The sequence below is a fragment of the Solenopsis invicta genome, chromosome 15 (assembly GCF_016802725.1).
Source record: "Solenopsis invicta isolate M01_SB chromosome 15, UNIL_Sinv_3.0, whole genome shotgun sequence".
NCBI lineage: Eukaryota > Metazoa > Arthropoda > Insecta > Hymenoptera > Formicidae > Solenopsis > Solenopsis invicta.
The window spans coordinates 2,888,575-2,911,523 of record NC_052678.1 but is presented as its reverse complement, the minus strand read 5'-3'; the positions used below and the strand labels follow the sequence as shown (position 1 = coordinate 2,911,523).

Sequence of the window (22,949 nt, the reverse complement as noted above, 5' to 3'; positions counted from 1 at the left end):
CCCGCGATTATCACGAGTAATGCTCGCATCATTCATACGTGTCGCATCATCGAAATGTAAATGTAATATATACAGAGAAGTCCTGAGCAAAATAACACGATAACATCAGAATGACGTTAAGTGAAGGATGATTGATCGAAAAGTGACTTTTAATAATCATTTTGCAATCATGATGACTTGCTGTTTTGGTTTAGGGTGTTACTACTTTGGTTTTATCTTATCCTTTTTTATCTCGAACTCATATAAAGAGTGTTAGCGACATCTGATGGAAAGTCGGATGTAGTTCAATTTTGTAAAAAAAAACCCATTGTACATACAACAGATTTTCATTAATATATCGATGATGAAAGTATATAACCGAATAGCCAATGGAATTATTCGTTGATATCCTCCCATTTGGCTATTTTATCACCTTCGTATACATAAGTTATTCGCATGTTTTCAAGAATAGGACGCCTGATTGTAAAAGCGGACCGTTCTACATCAATAGTCGCAAGTGGTCGTAAAGTGCCGTTGTGTATGCCCACTTCTACTTCAATGCTAATCAGCTTAACTCTCAGCTTGACTTCCCTTTTTATCTTTTCCTAGTTCTAAAAATAAGAAGAGCCGAGATTAAAGCTAATTTACGTTGATAGAAATGAACGTATCCCACGGCGCCTTACAAAACTTTACAACCACTTTTACAACTATAATACGTTTTAGTTTACGCTACTGTAGAATACGGTCTTAAGATAAAACAAAAAGTCAGGAGTTCAATCGCCTGCTCCGAGTTCCCGCGAATTGTCTCCGCACGTTCGCGTTACGTAATTGTTCGCGAGCCTTCTCTAATAGCCACGATCGATGCATTATGCACGTCCACTTCCACCAATGTAGATCAACGTCGATCTTGGCTTAACTTTGTCTCTTTCTACTTCTTAGAACTTGGAAGAAGATAAAGAGTAAAGTTAAATCGAGATCGAAGTTAATTTACATCTATGGAAATGGACAACAATCGCGCAAGGCGCCAGGATCGGGGGGTTGGGGGCTAGAGGGGAAAGATGATAGCAACGCGGAGAAGAACCTTCGAGAACGTCGCGACGCGCGCATGCGCGCACTGCTCCGCCTCGCCGTGCCGGTCCGCTCGCACCTCGCGGTGGTCTAGGTTACACAACGTGCACGAGTCCTCCTCGAGCGTGCGTTCATCGCCGGTTTCCGCACTCCAACCGACTTGGTGACTACAAAGAAATCATGGTAAGAGATTTACACACGTTTTGGCATGAATTGATGCGAGAGAGGGAGAGAATGAGGCAGCGAGAATTTTCCCTTTTTTCCGCGAGGGAGATTGCGCTCGGTGCGGATACGCAGTTCCGAGGTTATATTTCCCCTCCTGATAACCCTCAAACGTCTCCACGCGACGACGCCGCGTTATCGCCGAGGCTGCGCTCGAGAATGTGCAAGAACGTATCGGGAGTCATTGCGCCGTTTCTTGCTCCCGTCACAGAGCGAGTTGCATTTGTTTGTCGAGGTAGAGTGCGATCCACGCGATCTCTGGTATCTCGATGGCGATTGTCTGAATGGTATCCCCCGTTGTAAATTCGTTTGTATTTGTAATAATTTGATCCCTGCACAAGAAGTAGACAAATATGCAGGTATTTCGCTAACTTTTGCTATAACAAAATTCTGCTGGTGACTTTCATCATCACTTCCTTTTTGTCAAATTTTGGTGTTTTAAATCCACGATGTAATAGGTTCGGGGATGATGGTTAAATAGACATGCAAGTCAACGCGGTTGAATTAAATTTAATCAGAAATCATGTAAATTTTGTTAGTCGAATCAAGTTGTAAGGTAAATGTCCTAGTAACTGGAAATGCAACGATGCAGATTGTTGAATTTTCGTAAGGATTTATAATATAAAATGATAAAACTATAAAATTACTTGAAACGTGGAATATATATTTTTATTAACATATAAAAATATGAGAAATTTTAAAATTATTCTGAAAATAATAACTTGTAAGGAATCTGAATCGATATCGAGACATTTTATTTAAAATACTTTTTTTTTACTGCATTCAGTAGAAAAGGTAGCTTTGTAACTGTTGTAACATTCATTGACTGTGTTCAGAAAAGCAACTTTGCAAGATTGTAAGATATATACTGTAATGTAAGATATTACCTTTAACATAATTTGGTTTATACATTTAGATCTAGCAGGAACTAAGAGCAAGAACCAATCTTATCAGAGAATTTCACAACAGTAAAGCTACTTTTTCTACTGAACGTAACCTCTGAATGTATAAATCAATCATATTAAAAAGTTTTACAACAGTTGCAGAGTTGCTATTTTTTACAGCCTTTAATGTTCTAATGCTCGTCTTAAATTCAAAATGTATTATTTTGGCAAGTATATTATGTCTTGTAAAAAAAATTAAGAACAATATCAAAATAATAAATCTCTAATCTAGTTGTGTAAAATTTATTCTTGTTAATGTTAATTTTTATATTTAAAATAAATATCTTAATATATTATCTATTAATCTCTATAAATATCTTAAAATATTTAAAGATTATTAAATTTTCGTGTTATAAAAAAATATTCAAGATTAGACATAATAAATTTTTGGATATACTTGTTTGGTCACTAGGACATTTAATCGACTAATAGACTAACTATTTCTGCAAGTTCTTGATACATTAATCCTTAGAAGATAAACCAATCCTTGGAGGCTTGGTCACTCTTGACTTGTATTTTATTAATTACAAAGTTCTTATATAAATTATAGTATATAAAATATGGAGAAAGCAGCAGTTTTTTAGTTCAATTTTTTACACGTGATTTAAAGGGAATGTATGAATAATCTTCAAAAAATAATTAATATTTATCTGATCTCAAGTGATTTATATAGTTAAAGTTTAATAATTGAAGCTGACATATAGACATCAATAATTGCAAATGTCTACATATTTTCAGGCTGCTGCCAATGCTGTGAAGAGGCTGATTCCTCTCTTTGACAGAGTCCTCATACAGAGGGCCGAGGCTATTACCAAAACAAAAGGTGGTATTGTACTGCCAGAGAAAGCACAAGCAAAAGTCCTGCGAGGTACAGTTGTAGCCGCAGGTCCTGGAGCGAGAAATGATGTACGTACATGGAATAACTTGTTCACATATTTCTTTAAATTGTTTGTAAAAATAATTATATCATATTATTTCTTTTGTATTACAGAAAGGTGAGCATGTGCCTTTGAGCATTAAGATCGGAGATGTTGTGTTACTTCCTGAATATGGCGGCACGAAGGTTGAACTTGAAGATAACAAGGAATACCACCTGTTCCGCGAGTCGGATATATTAGCCAAAGTAGAAGTTTAACTCGTTGAATTTAAGTTACGTTTTCAGTTTTGTAAATGCCATAAGTTGTTCTTCTAGAACCATGTGAAATGGCAGCAAAGGAAACGTATATAGTTTTACACACATAATTGAAAGTTATCTATTTAACTCGATAAAAAGACCTAATTTTTTTTCTAAGAATCTGTTTGCTAAAATGCCATTGTTTCTTACTGTACATACCATTTTCTGATAAAATAAAGCGTTTATCTATTACATTTATGCTCATTATATTGTACGTCTAATTTCATATTTTAATTATGTGCTGATTAATCGATGTTGATAATTTTCAAACTTAGGAATCTACTTTTCTAACTGGAGCGAAATTGATTTCAGAAATTGTATATCAACTCTTCGTTTGCACACATTTTTCGCTTTTTTTATGTATCACAGGTATGAATTCGTACTGCGTAACTTGGCGGTTCAAAACTCTGCTTACAATAAAAACTACTTTAATGTTTTTTTTCTCAATTTGAAGAAAAATAGTGAGAAATAATTTTGTTTCAGTAGTGTAATTTTGAACAACATATTAGTAAAAAAAGTTATTAAACTGAAACCTTGTGTTGAAAATATAACCGCTATAAAAAAGGTGTGAATTTATATACATGTGCAAACGAAAGGTTAATAAAAAATTACTATCCAATTAAAGATAACACGATTAAAAATAATATTCATATATTCAGAAAAAATATGCACATAATTTATATGGGATAAAATCTTTCCATTATTTGAATTTAATGCCTTTCTTCACACCTGCTTTGATACCCGAGATCTCGCCTGAGTAACGAGTCAGTTCCGTTCTCACCTCTCTCACCTGAAAGAAATAATTTATGTAGTATAAAACATCCCAGAACCCCATCTCTTGTACATGTCAGTAACAATAATAAATGTTTGTTCTTCATACATACCGCGCCCTTTCTGCGAATCTTTGCTTTACGATATTTATTTCTGTGCTTCACTCTTGGATTGCGCAATTCTTTCTTGCGATAAGGCGTAAGACCTCTGTTTTTCGCAATTTGGTACGTTATCGCTCTTTTAGCTTCTTCGTCCATGGTATTTAGAATGGTATTGTCCTTTTCATCAGCCAAAAATTTATCATCATGCTTCTCCTCGATATCTAAATCTTCATCCATGCTTTCTTCATCTATACTGTCAGATAATAACTGTTCTTCTCGCATTATTGCTTCTTCTTTTTTACGTGCCAGCTTTTTAGTCAAGCTGAGAAGTCTTGGTGTCTTTTTATTAGATTGTATTCGAGAACCATCTGATATGCTGTAGAGTGGTCTACCTTCTTTAACTGCTTTCAGTATTTCCGTTACTTGTTCCAGCAAGTCTCCCTGCTGTAATTGTAATTGATCGAGCAAATGACGGTACTGCTCCAGGCGCTTTACAACTGGATGCGATTTTACTGGTTTTCCTCTGGTTTTCAGCAGTAAACAAAACGAGATGTTTGTACAATAATTTAATATAATCTCATACTTAGTTCTGGCAAAAGTTACTGCATCGCATTCAGGACACGTTCCATCCTTAACCAATTCTAGGAAGGGTGCTAAAATATCCTTTACTTCCGTCATGTATTCTGCAATAAAAATAATTATTGGTTCAATAGATACTCCTAATGTTGTTATTAATACTTCTGTTTATTATTATGTAAAGACAAAAATATATAATTTTTATACATACAAAACAAAAAAATATAGATTCTGAGTTTTGCTCAAAGTAAAAAAAAAAACTAATAAAATAACTATATTCTAAATAATAATTATTACAATTAGTAATAAATTAGTAATAGAAAGCATAATTTTAATAAATATTATGAAGTACCTTTAAAGGTATCAACCATAATCATAAAAGATTCTTTATCAGATACTTGTTTAGAATCATCTTGAACAATTTTAATGTCCTCTGTAACTTCAGCTACTTTATTCTTGATAAAATTTGAACCATCAAGAGCCAAATGTTGTCCCATTGATCTCAAGTGTAGCCTCTTTCCTTCTTCCTCCTCCATCTCCGCATTGATCAAGTCCTTTTGAGGCGCCGATGCATAATCCGTATATTTAAAATCTGACGAGTAAAAAGCTTTTGTTTTGCTACCCCAGGCCCTGTCATTTGGCAAATCGTAATCTTCTTGCATCCCTTCAATATCAGACTCCATAGAGTCCTGCTGATCGTCTTCGTCATCCTCGCTGCCATCTTGCAGTCCGTAAACTTCGTCGTCACTATCAAAATTCTCAGTGGTGCGCTGTTTCCGAACTTTCTCAAGCAATTTCTTTTCGGTTTCTGTATATTCTTCCTCTGAATCTGTCACAGCATTCATATCCACATCCTCCATATCATCATCAATATCATCAATGTCCTCATTATTCAGAGGTTTCTTCGTTCTACACGAAAAGAAGATTCATAAATAAGGAACGTTATTTTCGCAGAAAATTTCACAGAAAGAATAAGCAATCAAGATTGAAGTATTCTGATGCATAACATTTTCAAAGTATAAATACATAGAATGTATTCGCTTGCATCTTTCAAGAGGAATTATTTCAATTAATATTTTATTTAACGCTTGTCACAGTTAATATTGTAATATTATTATAATATTATTATAATCAAGTAAAATCAAATTTTGTTCAAGAGTTCAAGAAATAGCTATACCAACTTTGTTGTAAGGCTAACAAATTTTTATAAAATACAGATTATATAGATTACCGAGAGTTGTTAAATTTTTAAGAATTAATCTTTATCGATTTAATAACATTTATTACCTTTTTCTGCGAACCATATTTGCAAATAATATAAAGGTTCCAAAGAAGTATAAATGATAACTTATGATACCCACGTTGTCTCGCGTTTTTATTTAAATCTAACCTCAATCTAAGAGCGATCACCGCGCCTCTATGTCCATAAAACGTGGACATTGAACTACATAGTAAATGTTTATAAATTTCGGTAGATAATGTCCACAACTTTGTGGTTCTTTTCTGTGCTATGACTAGGAGCACAAGTCAAATATAAATAATTTACATTACACATTGTGCAGAAATTAATTAAAAAGTTAAAAGCTAAATGATAAAGTTAAAAAGGTAATAACTTTTAATTTAATTTAGTTAATTTTAAATAATTTAATTTTTAGCATTGACTATATTTATGAAACATAAACTTTAATTCATTAACTTTTTTCCTAATTTAAATATTTACTTATGAAAAATAAAACATTGAAAGAAAAATTACATTCATATATAACAAACAATATTTTCTTAAGTATTCAAGATGCTTTATACAAAGTTTTATTGTGATTGTTTGTTTAGTTATTTTGTAAATAAATAAATTTTGTTTATTTTACAGAACTTATATCTGCATTGCAACGAAACTTAATATAAATTATTGTAAATATTTAAAATACTTAAATAAAGAAACTAAGATTTTTTTCATTATTTTTTATTTCGTTATTTTTATTAATTATATTACACTTTTTTTATTAAAATAAAGTTCTTAGATAAACAATTGCCGCAAAATTTTTTCTCCTACTTTCAAATAGAATATGAAACAATTTGCAATATAAACAATAATTTTTTCGTAATTTTCTTAACATTTTGAAAAATGTCCTATACTGCATCCTTAAGAAGGAATCGATATCTCTTAAAAAAAATTATTCAAGACATTGAAAAATTATAAAAAGGGAAAAAAAGATATTGATGAAGTTATACAATGTAATATCGATATTTGCGTTGAAAGCTGGCGGACAAATTTTTATTTGTATCTTTAATTTAAAAACAAGGCCTTCTTTTTTATGTAATTATACCTATTTTTACGCGAACATAAAGATTTATTTTATTGATCGACGCCGACAATTTGTTACTGGGCTCCGATCAACTCGCGTTTTGCGCTTTATTGTATATTTTTTGGTATATGAAAATGTCAGATAAGGGGCGGATTAAGACTCATGCTGCCCCTAGACATCTCTATTAAGGTGATGCTAAAATCGTCTTTTTTTACCGACCAAACGTTAATTTTCGGGCAAGCCGTTCTTCTAATTGCATTTACAGATTTAAAAATCCTTTTCCACAATTAAAGTATAGACAGTAATGTATAATGGATGCTATATAAGGATAAGGAAAACAAAAAAAAATTGATAATAATTTTCCAATTTTTTTCGTTTTCATTATCCTTATATAGCGTCCATTATACATTACTGTCTATACTTTAATTGTGGAAAAGGATTTTTAAATTTGTAAATGCAATTAGAAGAACGGCATGCCCAAAAATTAACGTTTGGTCGGTAAAAAAGGACGACTTTAGCATCCCCTTAAATCTTTGCTGTCCTTATTCAAGCCTCAAGTGTAACTTAAATTAATCAAATTTTATATTCTGCAAATTCTGCTTTCTTCTTATATTATTTTATGCAAAAGATTTTAGTTGATTGCGTCAGCCACTACAAGTTAAAAAAAAAACTGTTTTACAAAATGCCGTCCTTCTAAATTTGCCGCCCCTAGACAATAGCTTAAATTAGGCTTGGAAGCTAATTCGGCCCTGTGTCAGATTGGATAATAGCCTTGTAATCGTAGGATACGATCAGGGTTCCCGATTTACTTTTCGTAGAAACTATCGATCCGCGTCGCATACGGAAAAAGGCATCATCGCCCTTCGCATCTCGTTATCTCGGCGCCACGCGCCTCGTCACCGCGTACGATTCTATTTGCGAACAATAAGCACAATGTTCCTATCACGTCGCTCGAGCAGGCGACGCTGCCCCAGTTTCACTTTGCCAATAATGATCGTCTCAGAGACACCAAACAACCTGCGCCCGCACGCTCGCTCGCGCTTTAAATGCAGAAACATACGGTCTTGCGTATACATACCATAAATGCGCGACGCGGTAGCATCTCGTCTCGTTCCCCGCATTTGTTTACGTCAACGTGGCCACCTTAAACGTGCAGCACGACGAGGTAACGTAAGACGCTCGGAGTCATTTCCGCACGGCGATAGTACCGTTGCGTTACACTCTTGGAAAATATAATACGCAGCGAGGATGATACTCTCGAGAATCTAGATATTCTAGATGAATGCCTTAATAGATTCCGGCGCGATGCTAACGTGGTAGCGAATGAAGATGAAGCAAAACTTCGGAAATATGCAAGAAACGTCCAAGCTAGAAAATTAGAATTTCTTAATTATCGTATGTTATAGTCAATGAGTAGTTTGTTCATTTTTCGGCATTAAACAAAAAAGAGCTAAGCCTAATATGTGTTCAAATTCATAAATCCCATCAAACACAACGTTACATGTAACGTAAATGTTAGTTGTAATTTCCCACTCAACAATGTAACTGTTATATAACGAGTGTGTTATATAACAGTTATATTGTTGAGTGGGAAATTACAACTAACATTTACGTTACATGTAACATGGTGTTTGCTGGGATAACAGTTTTTACCTACACTTTTAAATAATATCAAATATTATTTGCATTTTTCTCGAAACGGACTTCATGTGGGTTGGATATCTCTTGAAATATGAAATAAGCTATTCATCATTTTGAATTCATATTATTTTTGGATTTAAATGGATTCCAAAAATTGTAGCCAATTTATATAGAAATTCTAAGAAGAATGATGCAGAAAGATAAAATTCCAAATTGGGAAAATTTTGTGATACAAAACCAATGAAACTTGACATAGACATAAATAGTATGAGGTAAAGTGTGAAGAAATCTAAACAAAATCAAATGGCTAAATGAGTGGATACTGGTCAAAAAGCTTGAAAATGATTCGATGGGTCGTGTGGTGACATTTCCCACTTATACAATCTCACTTTGACAATAAAATAACGTTGTTCGTGAATGGCCTCTCATAAATACTGCAGCTTTGCTGGCTACATGAATGGGAGCGTTCATGTACAAAGTGAGATTGATGAGTGGCAAATGGGCGTGACATTGCCGCCACACGACTTATTTTTGACCACTCATTTAGCCATTTAATTTTGTTTAGATTTCTTCATATCCTAGTAAACGGAAATAAATTTAAATAAATTGAAAATTGCAATTTATTTTAATCTATCCGAGTTCGCGCTTTAGAGTCATCGAGTATTTTTTAATTTAAATGGACTGAAACGGATTGAAATACAAAATGCGCTATTCATCATTTTAAATTCGGATGGACTCATGACCCCATTATATTATTTTCGGATTCAAATAAATTGAAATATGAAATAAGCTATTCATCATTTTGAATTCATATTATTTTTGGATTTAAATGGATTCCAAAAATCTGAAGCACGAATTTGAAATATCAAAATAAATTCATTTCTATCCATTTCAATTCATTTTCGTTTGATGGGATTTTACTTCGTAAGTACTATGTCAAGTTTCATGGTTATTGGTTTTGTATCACAAAACTTTCTTAATTTGAAATACTTTTTTGTCAGTACAGCATCAATTGTTATAGAAAGATTTCAGAAAGGTTTTAATCTTTCACATTTCATACGCAACATTTCTGAAAAAAAATACGAAAGAAAGGATTTCTGTAAAATATCGTATAAAATGTTGCAACACAAATATTTCTAAAAACTTGTGATATAAAATGTAATAGAAATTTTGTTTTAATTTATCACGTTCAGTAAATTTTTAAATTTTCAAATTGGGCAGATTTTCTGCTTGGGTATTTTCATTTGCTTTATTTGCTTTGTTGCTTTTGTCGACTAAACAAAAATTTCTAAGTCTACTTATGGCGTGTTGTTTTCGTTAATTTAAATGAGCGAAAATTTTTCAAGTGATCGCGCCTTGTGCTAATTGTATGTTTATGTAGTATGAGTACAAGAATATTACGCAAATAAAATATTATTTTCTTATATAGATTATGCATTCTTTTATTAAATATTTTAAAAATTATATTTATATTACTTATTATATTAATTTGATTGCAAATAATAAAAACGTTGAATAAAAATACTAATTATATTTTATAATTTTTATATAACTTTTATATAATTCTTATTATAATTTTTTGATACTTATAATTTTCCTTTAAATTTAATACTTTAGTAATGTTTAAATTTATTACATTTAGAGGATTATATAAGTAAATCAGTGATATTTCAGAAAGACTTCAGACTTTTTTAGCAATTTTTTTGCAAAGTTTCAAATGCAAGAATCGCGAACATTTTACTATCCTATCTTTCGCAATCCTTGTGAAATGCTTCATATTTTTTCAGTTGAAATATTTCTGAGACATCTCCGATTACGTACTGTATGGGAAATAAAAGCAATATTTTTTTTCGAGAAATCAGTATATTTAACGAACGACGCGATCTACATTTAATGCTACACGGCCGATTCTATTGACGAGAGAGTCGTAACGGTACCCTGGACTGATTTCTTCTTTTTTTTGCGCCTTCTAACAGGTTGCAGAGCGACAATGTGCATGTAGCTCAATTCCCGCTCCTTTTGGTGTTCCTCGATACTGATCTTGTTCAGGAAATAGGGACCGCTAGTCATTATGCCGAATGCGCCGAGTGGCGCTAGAAAGACTATGGCAATCACGGATATCCTCACTACGTCGAGGGCCAATTCTATTTTCACGGGGTCGCCTTCTTTTCTAGCATGCTCAAACGCCATGGGCGCTAATGCTGCCTAATTGTCAGAATTTTAAGACTGCTAATTTTTTTTCGACAGAGAATTTGTGTAATATACCGAGAATGTGAAAAAAGACTTTTTATACCTGTAAAGTTCCCTTAGGTATCCAAGCTATGGCGACGAAGAGTCGTTCTTTCCACGTGAAAGGCATTCGGATTGTCGTTAAAAAGACGGTAGTAATGCGCACCTAAACTTAAAAAATTGAATAAAATTTTTTACGGCACTGTTACAAATTTATTTATTTATGAGATAAACAACGTGAGGTAAAAAGACATTGCGAGAAGATGAATCTTTACGTTTTATTTTGCAGTAAAGTCAAATAAAACACAGGTACATTCAATTTTCTACTCGCGTCTTTAAAACTAACTCATTTCTCACGTGTCTCGCTCGGCATAACTTACGGATATTCCCACGAGTACACAAGCGAGGTAAAGTCCGAATCTGGATATAGCCCAGTTTCTAAAGTCAATATCGGCGCCAATCACGCCTCCTAAAATCGGCTGCACGAAATACCATAGGAAATAAAACGCCTTGTGAAAAGGCATCGTCTGCAACGTAAAAATCAAAATGAATTTTTTTACACACATTTTTCGTCCAATTTTTAATAGAGACGACGACCAAAGGCAGTGGCATGAATTAACGATAAAAATCTGGAAGACGCATTCGGGATTGTATATTTTTACAACATATTTATCATACAATAAAAAAAAAAACGTTATTCATCAAATTTAACACGTTTCACATATTCCAAATAATCCAAATTTTTGTTATTAATTTAATACAAGACAAATATGTTAGATGTTGGGAAGTGGCGCAAATATTATACAAGAAGTAAAAGGAAATGTCATTTCTCGATCGAAGCGAATCTTGTTGCTTAACAGTATTTTCGTATCAATTATTAAATATATTTAGCACAAATGCAACATGTTTTTCGCTGTGTGTTACTTACATCGTATGAAATGGTTAAGATTCGCCATCCATGTACAGCTATGAAGGATAGTAGAATAGTGGCGAGATATCCTCCACCTGTGAACGCTAGTCTCGTTGCTGCCGTAGTGCACGTTAAAGACGCGAGAGCTAAGCCACCAATGCGATACAACGTTGCGTATTTCTGATGCCCGACATAGAAGAAACGATTTCAAGATATCATTAATAAATTATGCGGCAGCCGAAGACATATTTTTGCCACACGGTCGAATGAAGAAATGTCGAGTTTTTCGTTTCATTTTCGTAAACTCTCCGTCTCAATGCGATATTTTAATAAAACATCGCAAAGAAAGGCGTTAATAAGTCTACTCTTGTTAGTTCAGATTACACGAACGTGCTTTCGCGATACGTGACCCGAATTTCGTAAGCTCTCGGACGCGGGGAAATGAATAAAGTACCTACGTGATTGCGATGAGGGAAAAAGACCAGGGCGAAGCCCAAGATAATTCCCGCTATAAGTCCCAGGAGGAAATCTCGAATCCCGCCGGGGATATAGGACCACCATTCTGTTCTCTTGTCATCTAGGAAGATGCATGGCTCGCTTTATGGAAAGCTCTTTGTACGTTTAGACATTTTTTTATATAGCTCGCCACATCGGCTCGCGATGCTTGACGTCGCAAACTGCTAATGCATTAATCATGAAAGTTGTGAAATATATATACTGTATTAATACCGTAATTCACAGAAAAAGTATCGGGATACGATCTCCTGAAGATATATTAGTGTTGATTGTAGGAAGTTGTTTTTCCTCTTTCGGAGTTACGATCTCTAAATATAAATTAATGCGAGAAAAATGCAACTCTTTACCAATTTTTATCAAACTCTTATAATTTCCGTTGAAAATTTGAAAGATTTCTTTCCCGCGTACACGAGATCTTTCGCACTCGAAGGATTAAGATAGGAAGCTACGTGAATACTAATGCATCATACGTTTTTCTTACGATTTCTGTATACCGTTGCTAAAAACGAAAGAGAAGCAGATGGAAAACAGAGACACGATGTGGACATCGTCGATAGATGACGCAGTGCACAACAAGCTGGCAAATCCTTTGTCTTCTCCATAGCCTTGTTCAGCTAAGTTCAGCAAACAGCTGACCGTTACTACAGGAGACATGCAGGCTATGATCGTTCTTGAAAAAAATTTATTACTGTATAAATCGTCCTTATAATTTTTTGATAAAATAATTTTATAATTATTAGCGTAATATAACTATTGTTTTAAAAATTTTTTTAGAATATAAAATATTATATTTCAATGCTCTTTTTTCATTGAATTAAATTATTCCTTATTAAAGTATGTCCGATCAAATATTTTGAATTGGCTATTATCAACAAATAGGGGAAAGTTGCTGAATGCATACCGGTCTCCTAAAGCATACTTATTTAACATTTAACATTTTTATTTTATATAAGTAACAATTAGAGATAAAAAGTAAAAAGTAAATAAGATATAAGTAATATAAACAAAAATGTAACTAGTTTTATTTTGTTTTGTGTTATGCTAGCATTTGAAAAAATTTACATCAGGTACATCTGATGTAAATTTATCATCAACTTATATAGCTGATAATAACTTAATTATGTAATTTTGAATAGTTTCACATAAGAAAGTTTGTAAAATATTTTACATTTATTGTACATGAATATTTACAATTATTATAAAAATTGAATCGAGATTGTTTTATTGAACTCTAACAAGTTTCCCTTTTTTAATTCATACATCACAAATATTACTACAAAGAAATGATACTAATTAATGTAAGATTGATAAGTGATAGTAAAACTAGTAATTGCTGTAAATAAAAATATGTCAATTACGAAAATTAATTCAAGCAGGTTTTATTTCAGTGTTCTTACTTATCCATTATTGTTATTTATTAATTATTGAATATTTGATTACTTTTTCGATAAATTATTAATAAAATACATATTAGTTAACAGTTCCTTATTTTTTTAATTATATTTATTTATAAATTCAATATTTTTGAAAACGATATGATTTAAGAGACCACAGATACATTTTAGGCGACCAATTTTCTAAATATCACCCTTCGCAGCATGTTACAGAAAAGCTTAATTAATTTGTTTTTACTGAAGTATTTAACATGTAATAATAGATGACTGAAATAATGATCCACAATTTCAAACCTTGATTTATATTCAAAACAGCACCAAATGTAAAATATAATAAAAAATAGCTTAAGTGATATTCATTTCGTAACTCTCCCCTATATGATACCTTTGGAAACATTTTTTCTGAGAGAATTCGCCACATATTTTTTAGATTTCTATTTTTTTAATAAAATTTAATAAATTTTAAGCAATACTATTTATTATAGTATTCACAACACACACAGAATTATTTAATAATAATTGATAACATTTAAATTAAAATCAAAATAACAAATGTCAAATTATAAAAAAAATGTTCAAATTTTTGGAACAAATTATGTTTAGGAATTTTTTAATGCAATTTAAATTGAATTCAACTGTAATATCAAATTAACAGTCCTTGTGCTTAAAAATCATTTTTTAAAAATCAAACAGTACAATTAGAGAAATCTTGCTTAAAATTCGAGAGATCCTCGGATAAATAAGAATGTTAATTATTTTCATGAATATCTTCATTGGAAATAGACGTTAACTTACCCCGTCATGAAAGACCAATTCCATGGGAATTCGAGGAGATATTTGCACGAAACAGTGACCGCCAACGTCTCGACGGTACACGGGACGAGCGCTAAGATCATTACGAATACCGGGTGCGCTCTCAGCGCGGTTGTCGTCAGCTGCAGGCCGGCACGTACCATGATGAAGGTCAGGCAGAAAGTTCTGATCTTGGAGGTCGTGCCCGGCCCGAGCATCTCATGTATATTGTAGACGTCGGTATTACGTAGTATTATACCGGCGAGGAGCATGCCGAAGATGGGCGGTAGGTGCAGCCGGGGAATGCAGGCGAGGGACCAACCGAGCGCGTAGGAAAGAACAACGAGGACAAGGAGGCCAAATATACTGCCGCCTGGCAGTACCATGTCGCCCAGCAGGAAGTACAAAACGGCCCAGGCCAGCAGGGTCATGCCGCACGCGGTCGCGAGCCGGAAAAGGTCCGCCCATGTCAGCTGTAGCTCGAAGCACGTGGAGATCACGTCGGTCACGAGGATCTCCCGTAGCACTGGGTTGCAGAAAGTCGCCCGGTGACAGCAGGTGTTGGCATCCCATTCCTCGTCCTCGTCTATCTCCCCCGCTATCCCGATCGATCTATCGGGGCACGTAATTTTGCATCATTTAGCGACTCTATAATTTAGAGTACACACCGCAGTATCGGTGTATATTCCCGGGATTGCTTGGCTAAATGGAAATGGTTTTGCTACGAGCGTTGCCCTTAGGATCGATTATATTAAGCGCAATAATGTTAGGCTGCTAGAATCACTTGTATGTCAATTCACTTACTTCCCTTGTATCTGTTTGTTATTCGATGCTTGCGCATTCGCGGAGGTGGATGCAGTTGGTTCGTCTTTAGGAAGAGGTTGCATAAGATACAATAGCGTCTGCTTTATCTACTTGCACCAATACGGCTCTCGTGTGCATTAAACTGTTCTTTGAATAGTTTGAATTGAATCCCTCATTGGTTTCTACTAGATGTCCTAATGTATGGGTTTAACGGAGTGTTACAAATTCACCTCTGAATGCGCATGACACATGTATTTTGATTTGTTTTAACTAATTTCGCACTACGGAGTAGTCGACTCTACACATTCGCAGAGTCAGAGATATGTTCATTCTTCTTATGTTACCATGCACACACATTAAAATTATCATAACACGGTGAAAATAATGCTATCTTCGTGCTTGAATAAAATGTTTAATTTTTTTCCTGAATGTGCATTGTAACAAAATATACATCCTTGGCATTTATGTGTGTGTGTATATAAAATTTTACTAATACTAGAATATAACAGCGCGTAATATGCGCCATTGGGCTGTATACATATATAATATACATATTTTTTATAATTTTATATTATATCAAGAACATATACAATTTTAAAAATATAGCTTCATACGATTATCTTTAATTTATTTTATTATTTTAATTTTTATAAAAAATTCAATTTTTTAATACAAATCACTCGTTTATTTGGTAATTAATCTTCAATAATCAAATTATATACTATACAATTTATTTCTTCTAAGAAAAAAAAACAGATATTTGTTTTAAAAATCCTAAAAGTATTGATATTCCTAAACTTTTAGAGATTTTTTTTAAATAACTTTAAACAGACAAAAAATGTTCAGACGCAAGTTACAGAGAGATATGCTGATATATGATGTTTTCATATTGTGCTGTAAGCTGTAAGGATGAATTTTAACTATCTTTAGATGCCCGTTTTCTCTTTTAGAGATTAAAATAACCCTTAGAAAAAAAGCGGTTTTTTTGCAAAGTGTAAATCGTCGAAACTATAAAAGATACAAAAAAATGTTCTGCATAAAAATTGAATGGTACTTGGTATACTTTATTACAGTGATGAACAAATTTGTCTTTGAATTTTTTTAACTTGAAATTTTTTAATTTTATGTTTGAAAATGTTACATATTATTAAATATTATTGTAATAATATGGCAGTAATGATTTTATGCTTAATGGCTATTACTTATAATAAGTACTATTTTCCTTAGATTCATAAAGTATACGTCTGTTGATATGGATGAAACTTTATATAAACGCTTTAAGCTCTCAAAAATTTTAAATATAGTGCATGTAATTTCTGGATTCTTACTGTATTTCTCTACGAATTTCTAAAGAATAATATATAATTCAAGAAATAGAAAACTTGAAGCATACTTTGTGTATTCATTATGTGCTGCCTAGCTGGGTTTATTATTGTCACTGCCTAAGACCGGTATTCAGTCGATTCTTATTTGAAGACTATCTTAAGTAATGTCTTAAGATATGCTAATATTGCTCTCTGATTGGTGAATGACATCTTAAAATAATCTTTAAGAGGGTGTAAAATGTAAAAATTGACTATGAATACCGGCCTAAAAAGTGTTACTTCAACGATTCAGTTTTCAGTTTTGCTAGTATCCAAAGCACAATATTCAAGATAAGTGAATGATTGTCAAAATGCATTCTTATACAGTACCCAACATGACAACTCTTCGAGCCAATCGAGAGAGAGATCGCAAGAGAGACTAAAAGGGGTCGATTCTGTAACCTTAACGATGTTGTTATAGTATCATTGCGCAGCTATTATTTGATACAAAATATCTGCGCAACGATACTATAACGACATCGTTAAGGTTACAGAATCGATCCCTAAATGAAGAAGAATGAGTGACAGAACGAGGGATATCGAGCGACTGAGCAATACAGCGAATAAACATATGAAATATGATAATGCGCATTGCTATTTTTCGACGGTTGATGAGTTTGATGACATTGCATCATAAGTTTGTGGCCAGTTTGATAGTTTGTTTCATAGTGACAAATGCTTTGTCAAAGAAACAATTATTATTATTTTTCGTCGTAAGGACCGAGAGTAAAAAAAAACGAGCGAGATATCAAGAGAATAACCCAGAGAGAGAGAGAGTGTGTGTGTGTGTGTGTGTGTACGAGAGAGAGAGAGAGAGAGAGAGAGAGAGAAGAAATGTAAAAAGATAAGTGAGATGTAATAAAGAGAGTGATCAAACAAGAGAATAAAAGTGTGCTGTTCAGTCGGAACTTCAGAAAAAGGAATCTCGGAATAGAAACAGAGTGAGGAAAATGTCATTCTAACTTCTAACCGAAATTTTTAATAATAGAAAAATTTATTTTTATTATATAATGATAACAAAAAATTAACTTCTATGTCAGAAAGTATCTGTAAAAAAAAATAAAATTTGAATCAATTTTTATTGTATTGGGATTTTAACTATGGTCGCCTAAATACGAATATTCCACGTCCGTGTTCATACTACACTCTCAAATATGATTGTGTAGTATAAACATAGTCGTGGAATATCCTTATTGAGGCGGCCATAGTTAAAATCTCAATAAACGATAATGAGAAGAAATTTTCTAAATTAAAAAGCAATTTAAAATTAGAATAGGAGAAAGGCGGGGGGGAGGGTAAGATGACAAAGAAGGTAAAATGATGGAAGGAAGGAAAATGGCAAATTGTTGATTTTTCTAAATTAATAATAAATGACGAACCAGTGATTAATTTATTAGATTTTAGATAGTCTTTATAAAAGAAAAATCTCTGTTTGCATTGTTCAATCACAGTCTTTAGCATTTTCAATTATACGTAATTAAGTCATCTTGTTATAATTTTATTAAGAAAGAAGAATAGCTTGACAAATTTATTTCTACATTGGGTTTAAATATGAGTACCTTGATAGTCATTTTATCACCTTGAACATAACCATCTTAATCTCAAAAGGAAAACAAAGAAAATGAATCATGAACAGAACACCGACATAAACACGTGTGTGATTATTGCAGTTTATTTGCCAATACTAAAAGTGAGTTATCGTGAAAGCGAATTATCAGATAGTTTACGAATTCGCAGAGCAAGATCAGAAATGCTTAATGACGAATCTGATCAATACAGTGACGAGAGAGGTATTTTATAATTTTGTACTCTTTTGCACAGTTGTTTAGTAAGCTCTGAATTATTTGTAGATGATTTGAACGAAAATAGTAGCGAGGATGAACGGAGCATATTCTTGCAACAAGAAGAAAATAAAGATTCAGACGACGAAAGAGAAGCAGCCTCCTAATTGGCACAGTGTACAGGAAGTGATAAATCGTCAAATTGGTAGTAACCCATTATTCCACAGAAGATTCTACGATTCTTTACTTGCAGTAGAGCGGCTCTCACTTGTGCATAAGTTTACTGGGAATAAGGTAAGTTATTCATTTTGAATGAACAGTTTACATATATTGAGCTACACGAAATTTATATATCGTATTTTAATTATTAATCTCGTTCAGAATCATTATTTATTTTTTAATTCTTTACATTTAATTATTATTTATAGAATCATAATATAACTACATTTAACTTTAATCAAGAAGGAAATTTATTAGCAAGTGCCTGTGCTGGTAATTCGGAAGTATTTATTTGGGATTGGGCTGTGGCAAAAAAACGATGCTTTGCAAGTGGACACACACATTATTAGAGATGTATGTACTTATAATTATCGTTAAAATAATGTTCACATAGCAGTCATTTTGATATTATATTTTATTCCGAATTGATTTTTTTTAATTGTATGCGTTTAGGTCAAGTGGTTACCATTAGGCATGGAATATTTGGTCACTTGTGCTTAGGACGATGAGGTACGTTTATTGAATATTAACTCCAACATTTCGAACATATTAGGGGTGTACCACGATTATCAACGAAGAAATTGGCTGTACACCCTGAAATATCTAATATGGTTTTTACTGTTGGACGAAAAGGGAAAGTGCTTTCAATAGACGTCCGAGAAAAAAAAACAAACATGTGAGTCACACGTCACAGTATTTTGTTATAAAATTATATATTTTTAATTTTTCATTGTGTAGAATTTTCCTGACTTAAAATCCTGTTCAAAGACTTAAGATATATTATTAAAAATATTATTTTATCTTTGTTTAATGTTAAATAACAAACATAAAATAATATCTCTAATCTTTCCGAACACCGCCCCTTAGAGTAACAATTGATTTGTCGAAGAAATATATCGATATAAAAATTTCGTTTAAAAAACCCTATTAAAAAAGTTAAATGACTAAAAAGTTAAACAACAAAAAAACACTCAAGTGTACATACATTTCTGTAATAATACTCTCAAGTTTAAAAACAAAGAGAAATTATATATAATTAAGTGCTAAAATATATCTTGAAAAAGTTTCGTAGCGCTCAAAAGTAAAAATGCTTTAGAATAATTGTTAGCTATTGCGTATTGCCATATTAGAGCCACTAAAAAGGACTGGCTACTATAAACGAAAAAATAGGATGAGTTTCTTTGCAAAATCTTTTATTTACTTTATTAACTTTTCATAATTAGCAATATGTATAACACAGAATCAGATTAAGGCCCGCGATATTCATAAGTGATTCTTATACTTAAGATTGTCTTATGTCTTAAAATGTCGTTAAAACTAATTATAACAAAACCGTATTAACATCTTAAGACATTACTTAATAAATATTAGCCAATTAAGGACTACAAGTAAGTGAGAAACGCGCTATAATTTTGAGCGTCACATAAGCAAAAGCGTTTATTCGTTAACTTCAACCAATATAATCATATTTTTTATTCTTTGTATGTAAATACACACAGCACATAGCTTATCTATACGTAATTAATATTACATATAATTAGATGTAACATTAATTTTTGTATAAAATATATCAGTAATCTTTATCCATAGGTTACTTACTGTATTCAAGGAAGGTACTGAATCAAAGATATACATTTTAACCCTTTAAATAATAATGAATTTTGTGTCAGCGGCTATTGCAAATATGTTAGGGTATACGATCGACGAAATGTTTGGCAGCCGCTTTATGCATTGTGTCCCGATCATTTGGTACGTTGCATTGTATCTTTTCAATTTCTATAGCTCCAAAAATTCAACAATATTTAAAGCAGTAGTATAATAATTTATTCTTCTTATGTGTTTAATTTTACATATGAGTAATTTAAATGATTTAGACAAGGAATCAGAGTGTGCGTAACATCATCATGCATTGTGTATACAATCATAATGGAACACAAATTCTGGCATCATATGAAGACGAGGCCATCTACCTATTTGATAAATTAAATACGTCACCTGTAGGATACGCTCATAAATATCAGGGTTACGTGAATTCGACACAATACAAAAGTATGTTACATATAAAATAAAATTGTATTTTTACATTATAATATATACGAGAGACCGGAGCCAGATATCATTCGAGGTTGGTTGTCTAGAAACTCAATCAACAGTTGGCAGGAAATTGCTTTTTCTCTGTAATATAATTTGTTGATACAGATAGGTATTCATAATCAATTCTTATTGCAAGACCGTCTTAAGTATGTACTGACTTGAGATACAATTCTTTGAATGTTCTAATTTATATAGAATTGAGTTACTTTGTTTATAAAAATGTTATTATCAAACATATTTTAGAAATCATATTTATATTTATTATATTAGTTACATTGCAGGAAACTATATATAAATTTATAATAAAAGTATATACAATGTATTTATAATTTTGTAGTTTTCCAAAACCACAAAATGTAATAAATTTAAACATTATTTCCAATTTATTTTAATTAATAAAGTTAAAATATTTTCTTTACAAATTATATGTAAATTTATTATTTAGTGCTTTCTAAAAAAATTCTTTGATTATTTCATCATATTTTTAATAACATTTCATAGAGATTGCAGATTTTGTCAATAATTTTTTAACAACTTTTCTACAAAATTTCAAGTATAAGATTCGTGTACATTTTGCTTTTCTAAAATTATCTCAAAAATGTTATAGAAACATTTCATAATTTTTGTGAAATGTTTCATTTTTTGGTTGAAATACTATGTACATAATGTTTTAAAATATTGTATTCACATTTGTCTCTTCAAAAAATCTCTTCAAAAATTGTGACAATAAAATGTGGTTTTCCGTATCCTCGTTTTTAAATCTTTTTAACTCTTAAGCCTTTATGTTTTAATAGAAAAAACCAAAATTTAATAATGACATTTTTTAATTAATTTTATCCAAGAAAAGGTTTTATTTTTAAAACTCTTTCTATTTAATGTATATTATGTAGTGTATATCTTTCAATGCGCGCAGAAAAATGATATCGATGTCAAATAGAATCGATGTCAAATAGACATTGAATAGGGTTAAATTTATGATTTCGATGCCATTTCAATGTCGATTTGAATATCATTTTTCGCTGAGTTCTTTTAAAATTTGTATAATTACAAATCGATGCTTTACTGCTACGGCATCGATTCCTAATTATACATATATGGCCAATTAAACTATGGCCGATATTCATAGTAGATTCTTATTTCACGATTGTCTTAAGGTGTTAATATGATTCTATGATTGATTGATGACATATACAAGATAGATAGGTACTGAAGACAGTCTTAAATATAAGAATCGACTATGTATGTCGGCCTATGTATTAATATTTGGTATCATATTGTCATCTGCGCTTGATAGTCGCTAAGAAAGTCATTTTCTTCGGACCTAAAAGCGAATATGTTATATCTGGATCTTGTGATAAAATAATCATTTGGGACAAAAATACGGAAGCTCTTGTGCAGTTGCTGGAATGTGAGGATTTACATTATTCATTTGTGAGTTTCCCATTTCTTAAACCTGATAAACAAGTTTATCTTTCTTGCCATATAGAAAAGGAAAGAGTGGTCTTTCTTTATTTAACTAATTTAATTTATAAATGATTAATTTAAAGGCACATCCGCTTTTTCCTATTCTTGTAACACAAATGGATGACGATATCGGGATATGAATGCCTTTGCATGGAAAACCTCCGGATAAGGAATCACGCGTTTCTGTACGTATACAAAGACAGAAATAACTGTTTTTATAAAATATCAATTTAATAACAAGATGATACAATAGCCGTTGGGTCAGCTGTCAAAATCAATTTATTATCATGTTCATATGATAAGAACTGTTATAGTAATATATCAAAAAGAAAAAGTTCAGATAAAAAAAAATCTCATCATATGAATATGGTAATGAATTGATTTTGACAGCTGACTCAACGGCTATCGTAACATTTTGTTATCAAAACGATATTTTGTTGAAAATGTTAATTATGCATATGTAACGTACAAATATGTTTGCTACGTATTTATATGACAACCTCAATGTTAAGAGGTACCCCTGTGGTACCTTGTCATGTCACCATGCACGCGCGGGTACGCGCGAGCGCGCGCGCGTTATGCGCGAGCGCAGGTGCGCGTGTA

General features: G+C 32.2%; 3 protein-coding genes across 3 annotated transcripts; 1 reads left to right on the top strand and 2 right to left on the bottom strand.

The window, feature by feature from the left end:
• Positions 1–919: 919 nt before the first annotated feature.
• On the top strand, positions 920–3,583 carry LOC105200660 (10 kDa heat shock protein, mitochondrial). The gene is given in 4 exon segments (XM_026137092.2): positions 920–1,193; positions 1,195–1,230; positions 2,952–3,119; positions 3,205–3,583. Coding segments are annotated over 4 exon segments (504 nt in total). The 5' UTR covers positions 920–1,037; the 3' UTR covers positions 3,349–3,583.
• A 438-nt stretch (positions 3,584–4,021) lies between these two features.
• LOC105200661 (something about silencing protein 10) lies at positions 4,022–6,257 on the bottom strand. Its single transcript, XM_011168310.3, has 4 exons — positions 6,123–6,257; positions 5,188–5,744; positions 4,272–4,942; positions 4,022–4,177 (listed from the first exon to the last, which is right to left on the bottom strand). The coding sequence occupies exons 1-4, from the start codon at positions 6,137–6,139 to the stop codon at positions 4,088–4,090; spliced, it is 1,335 nt and encodes a 444-aa protein (XP_011166612.2). The 5' UTR covers positions 6,140–6,257; the 3' UTR covers positions 4,022–4,087.
• A 1,423-nt stretch (positions 6,258–7,680) lies between these two features.
• LOC105200662 (sodium/hydrogen exchanger 9B1) lies at positions 7,681–15,947 on the bottom strand. The gene is made up of 8 exons (XM_039457971.1): positions 14,624–15,947; positions 12,929–13,104; positions 12,377–12,495; positions 11,937–12,098; positions 11,389–11,535; positions 11,073–11,174; positions 10,717–10,984; positions 7,681–8,506 (listed from the first exon to the last, which is right to left on the bottom strand). The coding sequence occupies exons 1-8, from the start codon at positions 15,049–15,051 to the stop codon at positions 8,283–8,285; spliced, it is 1,626 nt and encodes a 541-aa protein (XP_039313905.1). The 5' UTR covers positions 15,052–15,947; the 3' UTR covers positions 7,681–8,282.
• Positions 15,948–22,949: the final 7,002 nt, after the last annotated feature.

Bases quoted from the DNA above. Each gene is read 5' to 3' on its own strand.
- LOC105200661 (XM_011168310.3), bottom strand. The intron at 4,943-5,187 runs GTACTTCATAAT...TTTTTATTGCAG, and splicing joins TATGGTTGATACCTTTAAAG to AATACATGACGGAAGTAAAG. The intron at 4,178-4,271 runs GTATGTATGAAG...TATTTCTTTCAG, and splicing joins AGATTCGCAGAAAGGGCGCG to GTGAGAGAGGTGAGAACGGA.
- LOC105200662 (XM_039457971.1), bottom strand. From the start codon at position 15,051: ATGACCCTGCTGGCCTGGGCCGTTTTGTACTTCCTGCTGGGCGACATG. The intron at 13,105-14,623 runs GTAAGTTAACGT...ATTTTTTTCAAG, and splicing joins AATTGGTCTTTCATGACGGG to AACGATCATAGCCTGCATGT. The intron at 12,099-12,376 runs GTAGGTACTTTA...GTCGGGCATCAG, and splicing joins TTTTCCCTCATCGCAATCAC to AAATACGCAACGTTGTATCG.